This window comes from Nannospalax galili, unplaced genomic scaffold, assembly GCF_000622305.1.
Source record: "Nannospalax galili isolate Female #2095 unplaced genomic scaffold, S.galili_v1.0 scaffold39, whole genome shotgun sequence".
Lineage (NCBI taxonomy): Eukaryota > Metazoa > Chordata > Mammalia > Rodentia > Spalacidae > Nannospalax > Nannospalax galili.
This window is the reverse complement of record NW_008346683.1, coordinates 4978368-4995730: the sequence shown is the minus strand read 5'-3', so window position 1 is coordinate 4995730 and position 17363 is coordinate 4978368. Positions and strand designations below refer to the sequence as shown.

Sequence of the window (17363 nt, the reverse complement as noted above, 5' to 3'; positions counted from 1 at the left end):
ATTTTTATTTTATGTGTATGTGTGTATTGCCTGCATGTAGATAAGTGCACTCATGTCATGCAATGACCACAGAAGACAGAAGAGGCCGTCAGATCCCCTGGAACTGGAGTTACAGACAGTTGTTAGCTGCCATGTGGGTTCTGGGATGTGAACCCAGGTCTTCTGCAAAAACAGTGTTCTTAACCATTGAGCCATCTCTCCAGCTGCCCCCCAGCCCTGTATCTTACAACTTTTGATTGACTGTTGATCAGTATAGAGCAACAGACACTGAGGTAAATAGAATGTATGCCTGGAGGAGGGCATATGCCTCTTCTCCTCAGCTATGAACATGAGGAGTTTCTCTCTTCAGGAGTCCCTTAGGCTTGAGCTTTGCTATTGCTATGGTTACCATCAGTGTATCACCAGATTCAAATTCCTCTGGGGTATTTTGTGCTTAGTTTTGAAGTTTGGTTGATGGACATTTTTCTCTCATCTGCTCCAGCCTTACCCTTAGGCCATCTCTGTGTAACCACCACACTTGCTTGAGACTTGGAGCTTGTTAGCCTTCCTGGAGCTGGGAGATAATGGCGAGGTAGCATTATCTTTTGACTGGGCTTCTCAGTCCAAATCCTACAATTTGTGGGCCTCAGAGCTGGGCATTCTCAGAGATCCCATGCCACTCCAGTGATAAATCTTGAGTGGTCTGAGGCCACGTCCCTACCAGGCTGAGAGAGCTTTTTCTTCCTATCATTTTCCTACCCACAGTGTGACTCCATGTGTCCTGGGGTCAGCAGTGTTTTCTGCTCTTCCCCTAGCCATCAGAGGCTTTTGCTCCATAAGAAACAAGGGTCCAGGTGAGGCCTCATGCTTTGTTCACACTAATGGCTGCCCTGTGCCCTCAAGTAGGCACCTCTGAGATAGGCTCTCTCTCTTCTGCCATCTGGTTCTTCAGTCTTCCTAGTGAGCTCTTGGTTAGTTCTTTGGAAAAGAACTTGTGAACAGATGCGAGTTTCTTTTGTACCTGTGACTCCTGGAATTCTACACTCACATGTTAGTTGATGCCGGCCTTTAGAAATTTGTTTTCAAAATTTGGCAAAACTATTTCAACTCACCTGTGGAGACGCTCCGCTTTCTTCCCTCTGCTCAATGAGCCAGTCTGCAAGGCCTCTTTTGAGGGAGCTTGTCTTTCTGCAAATTCCAGACTATAAGGTTGTGACTTCCGTTCTCTAATGAGTGAAAGAGAAGTTATGGCTATAGATTGTTTAGCTTTTCCTTATTGGTGTGGGAATAGTACTCATTAATTTTCAGCCTTCTAAAAATGACAGATAACACACCCAGATAAGCTAACAAAGGTTATGAATGGGATGAAGGCCAAATTTTAGCCTTTTCTGTATTATTCATTCAAGAGTTCTACAATAATGTTTAATTTTATAAGTATATATGCACATAAATGTGTACATACATGTATACATGTGTATATATAAATATATACACATATATAACCTGCTTAGGTTTTGTCTTAAATTCTTCTTCATTAATGAAGTGAATCCAGTAACAGCAAAATATCCATTTTCATTTTGTATCAAGAAGATATTTCCTGAGGGATTGGGTGAATACAAATTTATAAGAAAACATCTCATACTTCTAACACTACAGTTGTTAAACGTGCACATGTATGCACACAGCACTTTCAGTTTATCATAAGGCAGTTTGTAGTGTATGAATGAGAGATAAGCCCTTGCTCTTCTGTCTAGAATTGGCTCTCTTTTTACAGATGTGGCAGTTGAAGCTTAAGAGCTGAAATGATTGACCTGCCTTCACCTGCAAATAATGAAACAGCTGAGATTCAAATATTCATTCTTTACTAAACAAATATTTGTCACTTACTATAATATGCTACCCACTATGGCTAACCCTAGAAGGCAGCATTAAATATCTCACACATGGGCTTGCAGTTGACAACAGGAAACTCTTAAAATTACAAACTCGGACTTACACCTTTGGACAATTGCCACTTTGATCTTTCACTTACAAATCAGTGCCTTTCCCACTAAACTAAGCTAGAGATTGAGATCCATCTGACAGCTAGGTTTTTTTTTTTATGTGTATGAGTGTATTGCCTGCATGTATGTAAGTACACCCATGTCATACAATTTCTGCAGAGGTCAGAAGAGAATGTCGGATCCCTTAGAACTGGAGTTTCAGACGGTTGTTAGCCACCGTGTGGGTGCTGGGAATCAAACCCAGGTCTTCTGCAAGAGTAACCAGTGCTCTTAACCACTGAGCCATCTCTCCAGCCCCCAGACAGCTGATTCTTGACAGGTTTGCGCATTCACTCTTTTCTCGGCTTGCTATTCAAGGTCTTGTGCTTGGTCCAGTTGGGCAGGAGAATCTGCTGTAGATGTTCTCACAGCCCTGGTCAGGCTGAGGTGTGGCTTTTAGGTCACTAGCTCAAGCTTCTTTCCAGTGCAGACCAGCAGACTGCATTTCAGGTGGACAGATGGCACTATGACGTGTCAACCATGAATCATCCATCTTTATTTGCAGGAAAGATCTGTCATTCTCAAAGTTTGTTTTCTTACCTCTTCCAAGTGATATTGGCAGAAGGATGGATGCTATCAAATGATACAGCACAAGAAAAAGGCAGGTGTGTGCACATGCATGTGTGTACATATGTGTGAATGCCTATGTGTTAGATTGGTCAGAATATAAAAAGAGCTGATACCAAGGACCAAGCCAGAGGTGTCAAATGAACAGCCGTGGAAATCAGAAGATGGCACTGGAGATGATGAGGCACGAGGGAACCGAAGTGCCCAGCACAAGGATTTTTACCACATGAGACTGCATAAGTGGCAAGACTCAGGCAGACCTGGACGTGAACCGTGGCTCTGCCTCTTGCTGGATCTCCTTGGACAAAGCACCGGATTCTCTGAGCCTTGGTTCTCACTCCTCTGGTAGGACTAATAATATCCCACTTCACAGGGTGAAGTGAAGATTAAACAAGAAAGTATGTGTGAAGTGTTTAACATTTGCACCGCACACTCATTAACAGGTGCCTGCTGTTAGCCCTTCCTTGCTGCTCTAACGGCATCACAGCCAGAGGTCACTCAGGGACTCGAGAATTGGGAAAGTGCTGGAGTGCAAGTTTAAGGCTGAGATGCAGAAGAAGGGCTGAAATTAGATCTGCAGACATGAGAGCCATCTGTACAGATGTGTTGGGTTGACCCTGAGCCCCAACCAAGGTGGGAAGATGGGAGAGGGACTAAAGAAGGAGGGCATGCTACAGATGGGTTCCCATGAAGGTAGGAGGGTCAAGAAGAGGCTCAGCAGGTGGTGCAGGAGGTGGCATGGCTAAGATTTGGGGAAGCATCTCCAAAACCAGGTGGTCAGGAAGGCAGCGCCTCACTTGCTTATAGACACCACAGAAAAGCAGCTTCAATATCTAGATGACTCCTGAAAGACTACAGACTGAGGAGATGGTTCAGTGGGAAAAGTGCTTACAGCACAGGCTTGACCTATGTATGGAGCCTCAGAACCCATGAAAAAGCTAGAGGCAGTAGTGCAAATTGTAATTCCGGTGCCTCTACGGGAAATGGGAGGTACAAAGAAAAATCTCTGGAAGTTTATGGAACAGCTAGCTAGCCTGGCTTATGCAGAAGTCAGCAACGAGAGAGGCAGTGTTGTAAACAAAGTGGAAGGGGAGGACTGACACCCAGAGTTGACCTCTGACCACCACATGTGTGCCTTGGCATGTGAGTGCCCACACACACACACACACACACACACACACACACACACGAGTAAAAAGAAAAGACTATAACCCCAAACCTTGAGTCTTAAAATAGAATCTTAGAATCTTCTGGGCTGAATCTCTCCACACTTTTCTCCAGCTTAATAAAAGCAAACAACTGTCTGAAGCCAAAGGCCCATCCACAGTTCTGCTGCTCTCTTTCTGCTTCCCAACAAAGGGCAGCTCCCAGCTCCAGCTGCGTGCCAGTAATGGCAATGCCCTGGGTGGAGAGTGGCAGGCTGCCCTCCCTGCCATTGGGCAGTCACCTAGGACGTCTCTAAATCTTGGCCTCTGTGGAGAGTGGCACATATTCTGAGAAGTCTTCTTTTTCACTCAGAATGCAGATCCAGTGTGTGAATAACAAGCACCTGTTGGAACTTGCCTTCATGATGACACACTCGGTCTTCTTGATTTGTTCTGCATTCAATGCTTAGGAAGAATCTTCTACAGCCCAGCAGCGCTTCACCCCCTTTTCTTTCAGGAAGACACAATTCCATTCCTTCCTCATCTGTACATATCTACTCCGCCTCCTCTGCCTCCAAAATGTTTGAATATGACCTTAGCGTACCACCCCCACTCTTCTGCTCTTAGCCAAGCCATCCTTCTCCTAGGTTATTACAATAATGTTCAAATAGGGCTTTCTATTCTGTCCTTATCTTCCTACAGTTCATTTTCATTGCAGAAGCCAAAGCAATCTTTTTAAAGATCCATGTTAGGATCGAGTATTGAGACAGTGTGGGGCTTTCATAATGGAAAGAGAACAATGGTGTCAACAGCTGGACCAATGCTTGAAGTTGGTAAAGGAGGAAGTTCTGCCACTCTCTGAAGCAAGAATGTTCCAGGTAGAGGAAAAAGAATGTCCAAAGTCCTAGAAAAGTGGACAAGGGCTTAGGGTGCTAGAAAACCAGAAAGGAGGCCAGTGCTGGAGGAATGGGAAACCAGAAGGCTAGAGGGAACAGCTACAGTCAGAGCTCATTGGGAGGGATGAGGACAGCTGGGCAGGGCCTTATAGAGAATATCTGGGCTTTCCCCATCAGAGGATTGGGAGATATACATCCATTCATTTCATCTAAAAACATTTTGTGCATGCCTACTATGTGTCTGGTACTGTGCTAGGTGCTGAGACTAAAGTGAGAGGCAAAGCAGATCTAGCCCTTGCCCTCTGCTCCAGAGTGTATGGTCTAATGAAGATGTGGGCCAATCAGATAATTACAGAAATCAGTACAGAATGATCCAGCTATCGCAACCATGGTGCCTCCCAAAAGGAATAACTGCAGATTTTGACCTCATCTTGGGGGCTTCAGGGAAAGTTTTCTTATGGAAGTAGCAGCTGCTCTATGATGAGATAGATGAAGAGGAGCTGAGCAATGAATTAAGGAAGTTCTTTCTTGGTGGAAAGAACTTCAAGGGTGAAGGCCCTGGGTAGGAGAGAACTGGGCAGAGGCCAGTGGGGCTGAAGTGTGAACCCAGGAAAGAGCAAGGCAGAGACAGAGAGGTAAGGCTGGAATATGAGCCTGCTGGAGGGCTGGGGTGAGGATTTGGACTTTCATTCTAAGAAGGTGTGAAAGGACTGAGGACTTTTAACACAACGGGGAAACATCGACACTGTACGCATTTGAGGAAATCCCCTTCATGTGATGGGATGGAGTAGAAAGCAAGCATTGGGGATGGTCTTAGGAAGCTAATGTTGGAGCCCCAGTGTGATGAGATGGCAGACTGAAGAGAGAGAAAGGGAGAACGTTGGCTGCCCTTGAGAAGTAAGTTGGAACCCTTGTTTAAAGGGGGCAAGAGACTGTGTTGGAACACTAGTACTAGTGCACATCATGGGTGCACTGAAAGAGGAGCACTGAGCCATTGTCATCCTCCTGATAGATGCAGCAAGGCGTCATCGATAGTTTCCTGGCCTAAAAATATTGTAACTGAATTCAATCAGATCTTAAGACCTATCATGAAGTTCACAGGATAGGTGAATAGATTAAATGACACTATAAGGAAGAAATAGAGCAAATCAGTGTGAAACATCCCACAGAATGAATAACAGGATGTGCCAATGCATCAGTGGTACAAAATAGAATTTAGAAAGTTTAAGATACTGCATAAGACAGTATTATATCTTATCTACAATATATGCATGTTCTTTGATTCAAGCAAACTAACGTGTCTTTAAGGGAAGTGGAAAATTGTGAAAAATAAAGTGAGCTTTAGATATTATCAGGGAATTACAATTCATTATGCTAGGTGTTCTAACAGAACGGAGGTTTTAAATGCATGCACACGTGTGCATATATACACAGACATGCATATTTAAACCATGTGAAACTTGTACAGTAAATTTCTGACAGTGAATTACATAATGGATTTTCTTAAAACCCTCCAGAGAAGAGGCCCTGTAGTAAATCAAACTGGCAAAATACTGGTCGTTATTGAAGCTGGGTCATTGGTACTTGGAGGTTTGTTTTATTGTCCCTTCTTAGGGTCTGTGTGAAACACTTTGTAAGAAGCAATCTGAAAACAAAACTTGGTGAAAAGTAGAGTTTCATTCCTAAATAGAGAACTCAAGAAAAGAAGCAGGTTTGAAAGGGGAAGCAAGAGTTCATTTTGGGCACATTGGATCCAACATGCCTTAGGGATTTGTGAATAGAGGTACCATATACATACACAATGATCCCGCTATTTTGCAGACCTCTGTGCCGTGGCTATAAATGTGAGTGTAGGTGGTGGACACTGTGGGCATGGAGAAATTACTAACCCAGAGAGGAATAAGGCTTTCTTAGGGGGCCCAGAACTAGACCCAAAGAGCTGTATGATGTTATAATGTCAGGTAGGAGGGTGCCCAGCTCTGCCTGAGGAGCAGCTACCAGTGCCATGGGAAGCAAGGAGAATCCCAGAGAAGGATGGGGTCAAAGATGGACTGCTAAGATGCCCAGCAAGATGGGAACCAAAATGAGTCCATTGGGTCTGCTGCCTTGGATAGAGCTCACTACCTCAGGGGACAGCCATGTAGGCTGAGGGACAGGAATGAGGCAGCAGCCAATGAGAATGTAGAAGGTAACCAAAAGTCTGGGTAACTCTGAAGAAGTGTCTGTGGAGTGAAAAAAGACAAGCTGGTGATTTAGAGGATATAGGAAATAAGAGGCATTTATTTGTAACTTATGTTATAGGTGTTGGCATGTACACACATGGAGGTCAGAAGACATGCTCTGGTATTGGTCCTCACCTTCTACCTTGTCTGAGACAGGGTTTCTTGCTTACTGTTGTGTATACCAAACTAGGTAACTCCAAAGCTCGTAGGGAGTCTCCTGTCTCTGCTTTCCAGCTTGCCATAGGAGGGCTAGGATTACAGGCCTGTGCTCTACATAGGGTGCTGGGATCCAAACTCAAGTCCTCACATCTAGGCAGAGAGCCCTTTACCAACTAAACCATCTCCCAAGCCCCTTATTTTTTTTTTTAAATGTAAGCCATTCTTTGTATCGCCCTAACCCCCATTTTCATTAAGTATTTATTGAGTGCCCTGGGAAATAAAGTCATGAAAACTAAGCACCTGCCCTCATGGGATTCTACATCTAGTGGATGAGGTAGAATATAAGTATATGAATTCATCCCATCTCCAATGCCAAGCAATGCTAAATTATAGTTTAAAAATAATCAGGTTAACAGGACAGTCATTTGGGAAGTTATGTTAGGTTGGGTGGTCAGGAAAAGCTTCTCAGGGGAGGTGATGAGCCATAAGCCACGGGAAATAACAATAGATGTCACTCAAAGATATGGGGAAGGGGAGAAGAGTAAGGGTGACCATGCCCACCAACTAAGAAACAATAAAGAAGCCGTATGCTAAAAGTAAAATGAATAAGGACATTCAGAAAGGGGATTAGAAATAAGCTTTTATGGGGCTGAAAAGATGGCTCAGCAGTTAAGAGCACTGATCGGTCTTGGGGAGAACCTGGGTTTGATTCCCAGCACCCACATGGCAGCTCACAACTGTCTGAAACTCCAGTTCCAAGGGGTCTGACGCCTTCTTCTGACCTCTGCAGGCATTGCATGACACAGGCACACTTACACACATTCAGGCAATACATTCATACCTATAAAATGAAAATAATGAATAAAATATTAAAAAGAAATATGCCTTTATTTTAAAAATAATGATTTTATTTTCTCAAGGCGAGTCATTCTTGAATGCATTACAATGACCAGAGGAATGAATGATCCAATGGAGAGGAAAAGATGAATTCACAGGAGAAAGGGCAGTCAGTAACATAATGCCCCTAGGAAGGCAGGGAGAGATGAGGGATTTAGCCTTAGGTCAAGAGGAGAGTGTATCCCTGATTCTATTAGGAGGAAGGTACATGATTCCTGTAGGTACAGGATGTTGACCGTGGTCCTCCCTTATACCACCTATTGGTGAAGAAGACGATCCTGGAGGTGTGAGGGTCTTAGAGAAGGTTAGCATCAACTAGTCATGGAAAGGGAAGAGTGGGTGAAGAAAGAATGGGGCAGGAATTGCTAGTGGGGTGGAGGCTGGTGGCATGATTTGACAGAAGATGGCAGAGACTGAACCAGGGCAGGGTGGGTGGCATATGTTGAATTGGGGTGACGTGGATGATCCACTTGGGGAGAGGTCCCTGTATCCAGCTTGACCAAGGAGGACCCTGGTGAGGAAACTGAGTCTGGGGCTATGAGCAGGTAGTTTGATGGTCGGTCTGGAATTGCTGCATATTGTTCTCTCAACTCCAAGTTCCCATCTCATACCAGACCCTATGCCCCTTTATTACTTCTCGGGTCTAGCCTCCTCCCATTTCCATCCTCAAAATCTACTATGGTTTCAAGTCTGTATTAGGGCTTTTTATCAATTTAAAATAAATTGTTGCTAGGCAAGCAAGACGGCACAGTGGGTAATGTATTTGTTGGCAAGCCTGGCACCCTGAGTTTGAGCCCCAGAACCTACATGGCAGACAGAAGGAGAGAACCATCTCTCACAAGTTGTCCTCTGTATTGGACATAAACGCTGTGACACACACGTAACTACCCCTCCACCCCCACCTCCACCCCACGCTACATAAATAAATGTAAAAAAAATTTAATGAGCTGTTGCTTTTATGATCCCACCAAATGGCAGGCTGGGTAGGCAGGCAGGCAGCTCCAAATGCTGCTGACAGGATTCTTCCAGGCTGGGGAGTTTGAACAAGACTGTGCGAAAACATGGGGCGTGGAGGTCAATTGCAAAACAGCTTTCTTAGACCAAGGCCCACAGCCTTCACCCCTCATACAAGGCTCTTTCAAAACACCACCAGGCATGTTTTGCTCTTAGAGAGAGAATTCTGGATGCCACCTCACCTTGCAGTGGCTTTTACCCACCACTGTGCATCATGGACCAGCACCCATACCCATGAGCCTTTCCCCCAAAGCCACCAGCTCTTCAAAGGTGTGGGCTGCTGGCTGCAGACTCTGAGCCACTCTGATGAGTGGCATCTATTGGTAGAAGCAAAAACAGGATTATGGGAAATAAAACTCTCCAAGGATTCAGCAATATAAGAGACACTTAAAATGTATCATTTCTGTCTTTAGCTTAACGCAAGTGATTCGAAAGTTTGCCAAGCAGCTGGATGAGTGGCTAAAGGTGGCTCTCCACGACCTCCCAGAAAACCTACGAAACATCAAATTTGAATGTAAGTACTGAACTTAGGAGCAGAATGGAGGAGAGAGTAACATTTTAGTGCCTCGCCTTTCATGTGGGCTTGTTGATAAAATAACAACTACTATGTACTGTGTGCTGACCAAGCACCAGGAATTAGGCTAACTGTTTTCTATGCATAAACTTATTTAATCTTTATAAAATGTTTGTTATGGACAGCACACTTCTCCTACAGAGAGGGAATTCCGGCATAGAGAGGTAGTAAGTGACAACAACGGAGTTCACTCCTAGTCACCTTGTCTGCTGCCAAAGCAGCCCATCAACACAACTCTCCTAACTCCAGCCACCACCACTATGTAGGGAATGGTGTCCCTATCTGCAGATGAGGCCCTGAGAGGCAAAGAAACTTCCCTCAAAGCCTCTCAGCCACACAGCTGGTGATTAGGAGCAACAAATTAAGCTTGAGTGGATGTGACCTCAGAGCTCTGAAGTTTCCTTGAAGCTCTCGTTCACAAAAGGCAGAGACTGCAGATAGAGAACAGCTTGAGGCGTCGACATATTCTCTCCCTAATTAGAAGCCAAATTAATATTTCTCATAGGAGGACTGGGCCCGTGCATCTTTTCTTTGCTGAGCATCACCTCTCATTCCCCAGCACTTAGCTGAATCTGAGAAAGCTGGTTTGACTTTTCTGTCTCGATGCATCTGCGGGCAGCGAAGACTCGTGCACAGCTCATTTGTTGCTATTAAACAAAGATGAGATGATTTTAAGCAAAACAAGGCTTTAAAATATATGTTTCTTAAAGCCCCATTTGAATACAGCTTGCAATTCTTGCCCGAAACAAGTGCCAGTGAGGAAAATGAAGGCGATCAAATTACCCTCTCTCTGCAGGCAAAGGAGCCCTTTCAGACGCTTTGAGGCCGCCTGCAGTGCCCATCACCTATTGATAAAGCTCGCTTTATTTCACGGCTCTCAGTTCTTTTCTTTTCTTCAGCACTAAATTCCACATCACAAAGTTAAAGAAAAAGTAATTAAGGAGCAGGATTAACAATTGATCGGCCTGGAAAATTAGAAGTTCATCTCCCGCACCCCTTCCTTATCCCTCCACCCCACACCCAATTTTTCAAACCAAGCCAGCTCTGAGTACAAATTAGAATAATCCTAGGGAAATTTCTGACTATTGCATGACCAGTTCAGAAATTAATGAGAAGAATACCCCGTGCCCATTTTAATTACGCCGACAAAACAACCCATCCAAAGTCTGCAGTGAGGAAGAGGTGGGCTGGGCCTTCCACCTGTGTGTGCCCAGGGGCAGCAGTCCTTCCCAGGGACCCTGGGTATTTGGAGAATGTGCAAGAGGATGGACACAAACACCATCCCCCCACCACACCCTGCGCCCACTCACTCCCCCCAAAGGGTAAGACTTGGGAAGAATGAAGACATTGGACAGGGACAGGACTTTTCAAAGATCCAGACATAAAGTCCCCTTACATCTGATAATTTTATGTTGGCTCTGAAAACAGAGCTTTTCCTAAATGTCAAAACCTGCAAATAGGTCCCAGAGATCTTTTGGCCACAATGATAGATGATGTATGCCAAGCTCTGAGGGGCAGCCCAGGTTCAATCCCAGCAGCGCCCTTGGGCCCCCACACCTGGGCTGGGCTCAGTCAAGGTTCCGATGAGACATGCTACTTTTAAAGGGGCTTCTTCAAAGCTGTCATTTGATTCCTGCAATTATTTATGGAAGAAGTGATTGAGCTTGCAATTAGCAAAATGAAAGGCAAGTGAATAATTGCTTTTACTCACGGCTGATTGATGCCGCCATTTCTCACACCTGCGAGTGTGGCGTGTGCATGACTTTGAAATCTGCACCCCAAATATCACCATTAGGAAATAGCTGTTGAGGGAGCCAAGATGGGAGAACAAAGAGTCATATTCAGGGGTTTGCCGGTGAGGACATAAAAAGGAACAGGGCGGTGAGGGCGAGACAAAGTTAGGACAAAAAGGAAAGCTACGTTTGAATCCGCCCCTGGGGAAATCTAAGGTTGGATCACAAGGCACGAAAACAAACGTTTCTAACTGCTTGTTTTCTTGTTGCAGTGTCGAGAAGGTTTTCCCAAATTCTAAGAAGGCAGACATCGCTGAACCATCTTTGTCAGGTGGCCATCCTCTGTCATTTGTAGTAACCCACTGCTGAGTCATTGCAAAGGGCAGGGTACATCCACACAGATAACTTCCTGTGGCGTTGGTCCGGTTGAGAATCAGGGCACTCTCTCCATTGTGTTTAATATCTACAGGAAAGGACTAAATCCCCCAGCCCATAACTAAAGTTTCAACTTATAGACACAGTCATTTCTAACATCCAGTTACCTCTGACCCTTTCAGTGTTTTAGGTACCCAGTAGTAGAGGTTGTCAACTACTTTTGACATTTGGGGGTGAAATTGTGCAGCATCCCTGACCTCTACCCAGTAGATGCTAGTTTCCCATTCACCAAACATGACATCTGGACACCCAAATTGTGTGTAGAAACCCTTCAAGAGCTAGCAGCTTGCCCAGAGCAGCAGGTCCCTTGGGTAGCAGGCAGCTGGATGACATAGCTTCTTTCAGCAAGGATGGCCCTGTCCTTCCCCTGCCCCCACCAGTTCTCACTCTCAGAGTTGATCCACATTGCCTGTTTATGTCACCTGCCTGTCCCCTTTACATGTTCAGATACTGTCTGACTCTGGTTGGGTACTGGCTATTCAATGTTTACATGGGATGCCAGCTGGGATCCTCATACAAAAGGCACAGGGAATGCTTTAGGGCTGGAGAGAAGCTGTAACACAGGCAAATGCTGGGCACTGTTCTGGGGATTAAGCAGAATCTGTCAGATTACTGGAACTCAGGGAAGAACATGAATATTAGAAACACCAAGAAACACTGTTCTTTCTGTATTTCAAAGGGTATCACCAGCCCTCTTGTTCTCTTTCACTTAGAAGAGCAAGCCTTGGGTTCTGTCTGAAAACATAGACACGGTTTTGGTGTTTCCCTCTGTAGCTTAGGTACTTTAGGAAGAATTTTACCCCTTTAACGCACATATACAATCTACCTCCATGTACACAATTATGTGTCACAAGTGTGCATGTGCATGCATGCACACAGTCCCCTCTCCACTTTGCACACATAGACAGTATGCAATTTAGTCAGCAAATGCCACCTTTCCAACTTCACTGGACAGCTCTCAGACACATTCCTGGACCAGCCAGAGCTCTGGGCTGAGGTTAATGATGGGAATGAAACACCATGGTCTGTCTGAGCCCAGTGAACTTTCCTAAACACACACCCAGAGCAAGTCAAACTAAAGAGCCAACCAGACTTCCCCAAATAGTCAGGCTCTTTCAGATACACTAAGCAGGCAAGCAGCTTGGCACTCATATCTCATCCCACAAAATCTTTTGAGTGCCCACTGCATACCAGACAGTATGCTTAGTGGTGCCTGCCTTCATCAGGAAAACACAAGTCAACCCCCCAAAATAAAATAAAAAATGACTGTTATCAAGGAAACAGGGTAGAAACAGAGAATAGTGAAGGATAGGATATTTAAATATTCTACAAAGATAAATGGTCAGAGAAGGAAGGCTCTCCACGGGTATTACTCTGAGGCTGTGTCATCAGGATAGTAGGATTAGTAGGGCAAGGTGGGAGAAGAATGTTCTGGTCTGTGGGAACACAATGTGCAAAGGCTCTGTGGTGTCAACACAATCAGTGCAAAGCAAACCAATCTGAATAAGACCTTACAGTGTGGGATAATACATTTATGTGAAAAATACTCATTGTGATATTTCTGGGATTAACTCTGTCAACAGGCCCAGGGTTGGCAGGAATGGTTCCTACAGGTGGCCCTGGTACTTTTCAGGCACTAGAGGCATGAAGGTTATTAAACACAGAGCTCCATCCCACCAGGTTACATCGAAAGCAGTCAGATCTCTGGGCTTCGTCCTATTGTTTGTTGAGGTCAAAACCAAAAAATCTGGGGACTGCAGGGTTTGGCCTGACCGGGGTCACCTTGGTGGAGAAAGAGTTGGGAGGAGAGAGCCACAGAAAGAAACGGTGCTCACCACATAGTTATGGCATTGCCTGTTGTTCCCTGAAATTGAGTTTCCTTGGATTACAGAGTAGTCTGCAAAATGCTATAAGCAGATCTACTCAAAAGGCATAAAAGGAAATGGAGGTTGGGGTGTTAACCTCACAGCCCATGTACTGACAAATCAGTTGGATTGGATTCCAGGCCTCCCGAACGGTGATTCACAGCGCAGACATCACATTCCAGATGCTGGAGGACTGGAGGAATGTGGACCTGAACAGCATTACCAAGCAGACCCTGTACACCATGGAGGACTCTCGGGAGGAGCACCGCAGACTCATCATCCAGTGTAAGGTGTCCCACCAGGGATTGCTGTCTTTCTGTTTCTGTTCCTAAAAGAAAAAAAAAGTATCTTGGTAAATATTTAAGTGGCATTCCCACCCTGTCCTTCCCCCTAAATCCTGTCTTATTGTTCTTGTTAAATGGATCAGCCCAGACAGGGGTTGACTTAGAGGATGTGTCAACATGGCTGGCACATCTGAGCAGCACACAATGTCCTGCAAAGGACCCCACATGTGACCCTGAATGCCAAGCATACCTCCAAGGCAGTGCCAGAGGGAATGAAAACTGAAGATTATTGCCTGTCTCAGTGGAAGTCAGTGTGGAGACAGCTGCCTGTATTTCAATGGAAGGTCATGTGACCATGAGTCAGAGTCTCCTGTATGTAGGTGAACCTTTCAGTCACATTGGCATCCACATGGACAAAGACTTCCTATGTGGAAGTGTGGTTCCAGAGCAGCCCTGATGTGAGCAAGATGTTTACTCCCAGGAGTAAAACAACACTAGGGGCCCATCACCTGTCACTGTTAGACACTTCTGTTCCTCCTCAGATCCTTAGCCCAGCTGACTGCTCAGGGCATCTCACTGCTGTTTGGTTCACCAGGCCACTGCCTCACTCTGGCCAGTTGTTCCTTCACATGAAGGGGAAAAGGTCCATGTAGGCAGGAAGCATAGTCAGTATACCATCTAAGAACTTTCAGGAAGGTCGGTTGATGCTGAGAGCTTGCTGAAAGGGCAGATGGCTGAGACACTCAAGCCTTCTCTGTGGGGTGAGTGGTCTTGTCATTCCAAGGCTCACCAAGAAGAGGTTCTGTTTAGAAATGGCCACAACCAGGCTGGAGAGATGGCTCAGCATTTACGAGCACTGGCTGCTCTTGCAGAGGACCCGAGTTTGGTTCCCAACACCCACATGGGAGCTAACAACCGTGTGTAACTCCAGTTCCAGGGGATCTGACAACTTCTTCTGATCGCCTTGGACATTGCATGACACAGGTACACTTACATACAGGCAGGCAATAATACTCAGACACATAAAGTAAAAATAATAAAATACTGGGGCTGGAGAGATGCCTCAGCAGTTAGGATAAAAATAATAAAATATTGGGGCCGGAGAGATGCCTTGGGGGTTAGAAACACTGGTTGTTCTTGCAGAAGACCTGGGTTTGAATCCCAACACCCACATGGCAGCTAACAACTGTCTATAACTCCAGTTCCAGGTTATCCAACAGCCTCTTCTGTCCTCTGTAGGCATTGCACGACACGGGTGCACTTACCTACATGCAGGCAATACATGCATACACATAAAATAAAAATAATAAATAACTAAAATAAAAATAAAATAAAATACTAAAGAAAGAAATGCCCACAGCCTTGAGTTCCAGGGTCTGCTTCCTGCACTGTTGTTCTGAGGAGTTCTGTCTAGTGCTAGCCAGTCAAAGCCTGAGCTGCTTATGAACCAACAGCCGTCTCTAAGATGTTCCTGCTAGAGAACTCTTCCATTGTTTAAGGCCTCCTCAAAAGCAAATGCAGCCCCTCCCCGAAGCTTCTTTCCTGGCCAAACCCTGGATTCAACTCAGGCTCGCCGCCTTCCTCCACAGGTGCCCCCAGCCTACTTGTCCACTGTTAAGAGCCTTAAAGAAAACCACTAAAATAATGCTGTCTATCAGCTGCCCATTCTCCGTCAAATACTGTAGCAAACCCACTGCATGTGTGGTCTCATTAATTCTACTTATCGGCCACATTAGAGACAGTCTTATGTCACCTCCATTTTACATTTGAGAAGACTCAGCCCTAGAGAGTTGATGGGCCTTCCCCAGGGTCACACAGTCACTAAGTGGCAGTGCTAGACCTTGAACTTGGGCCTCATATCAGCCTCACTACCAGGAGCCAGAGCTCCTATTGTGAAGGAGCAGAGAAGACCAATGTTGTGACGTGGGTGAGTTAAGGGGGTCCAGGGCCTTTCCAAACACTTTCAGTCATGATTCTTTTTTTGTTTTTCTGGTGTGTGTGTGTGTGTGTGTGTGTGTGTGTGCAGATGCATGTGTGCCACAGTGTGCTTGACAACCAGAGAACAGCTTCTGTTTTCATCTTCCACCTTGTTTATTCGAGATATTTTATTTCTCACTATGTATGCCAGGCTAGCTGGCCTTCCTGCTTCTGGATCCTCCTGTGTCTCTGCCTCCCATTTCTCTGTAGGTGCTGGGATTACAGATGTGCTGCTGCTGAGCGTGGCTTTTTATGTGGGTTCTAGGGCCCTCACCTTGCACAACAAGCCCTTTACTCACTCAGCCATCTCCTCAGCCCTCCGCTTTTCCCCCAATCCTAGCTAAAAGGTTAAGAGAAAGCATGCCCCCCCCACACTCAGCCCTTGGGGTACTTCTGGTTACTATGTCCCCAGGGCCTCCCGATGGGCCAGGCATGGAGCTGGTGTCCAGTAATGTCTGAGGAATGGAAACCCACCAGACCGACCCTACTTCTCAGTGTCAGCCACCACCACTTACTGCAGCTCTACACTGGCTTCTCTCTTCCCCTCAGCGCCTCTTGTGGGGAGGAAAATAGGAACCAGACTTAGGGAGAAATTCAATAAGCAGAACTAGTGGACAGGAACAGGTTCTGACCCAATGCTGGAGCACCATGGAGGTCACTGCAGCCTCTGTCTCCAAGAAAGAACCTTCTGGGGTTTCTCTTCAAGTACCCTTAGATGCAGAGTAGAATGGTGGCCCTTTGAAGCTAGAATTCTATTATGGTTTGGTTCAACCCAGCTGGTCCTGGATCAGGCTTAGTGTTAGGAGCTGGGCAAAGAGCAGTGACCAGATAGATGGTGCCCTTCCCACATGGAGCTCAGAGTTCACGGCAAGTCAGAAGCTGAACAGGTGATTTACAATGGTGCCGTATCTTGCCAAAGAAGACAATGATATGTGATGCAGCACCAGGAAGGGGAGGTTGAGAACCGATACCAAGCCCGAAGGCAGGTGACCCAATACATGGGTGTCATCCCTGCACCTCCCAAACAGATGGGGGAAAGTCCCTGAAACAAAGGGAAATGGCCCAAAGGTCAGTCTAAGCAGGGTTAGGGGTAACTGTGTGCTGTACTCCACTTTCCTTACAAGCAGCTGACAGATCTGCAAACTCTTGCTCTCAGGGCCACCATTACATCCATGATGTAGAGCCTGCCTGGGGATGCTCGGCTCGCTTTAGCTTTACAAGGTGCATACTGGTATTTGAGCATACTTTTAGAATTAGTGTTAATGGAGGAATAAGTAAGAGAATCGGGCTGAGTTGTCCAAAACACCTTGACTTGAATCTTGGCTCCAGTGCATAATAATCTTGGTTTCTCACTCCATAACATGAGAATAATGTGGAGGGACTAAATGGGGAAAAACACTGTTTGGGGAAATGGACTGGTAAATACTTCCGTTATTCAGGCTAACCTAAAACCTGCCATAAAGCACAGCATCAAATGACGCAAACAGATGCCAGCGTGCCGTACCAATGAAGAGGAGACACATAGCCAAATGAACCAATGAGGATCGGGCGGGGGGCGGGGGGGGGCCGCTAAA

General features: G+C 45.7%; 1 protein-coding gene and 1 long non-coding RNA gene across 2 annotated transcripts in view; one reads left to right on the top strand and one right to left on the bottom strand.

The window, feature by feature from the left end:
• The window catches only part of Rfx4 (regulatory factor X4), a 178460-nt gene that overhangs the window by 120909 nt on the left and 40188 nt on the right, over positions 1-17363 (top strand). The window contains exons 9-11 of the mRNA XM_008843124.1: positions 9335-9435; positions 11501-11559; positions 13669-13813. Of these exons, the coding sequence (XP_008841346.1) occupies positions 9335-9435; positions 11501-11559; positions 13669-13813 (305 nt within the window). The remainder of the gene's footprint in view (positions 1-9334; positions 9436-11500; positions 11560-13668; positions 13814-17363) is intronic.
• Positions 9461-11462, bottom strand: LOC115072041. Its single transcript, XR_003851103.1, has 3 exons — positions 11207-11462; positions 10279-10396; positions 9461-10142 (listed from the first exon to the last, which is right to left on the bottom strand). It is a non-coding gene; the product is annotated as an uncharacterized LOC115072041 (long non-coding RNA).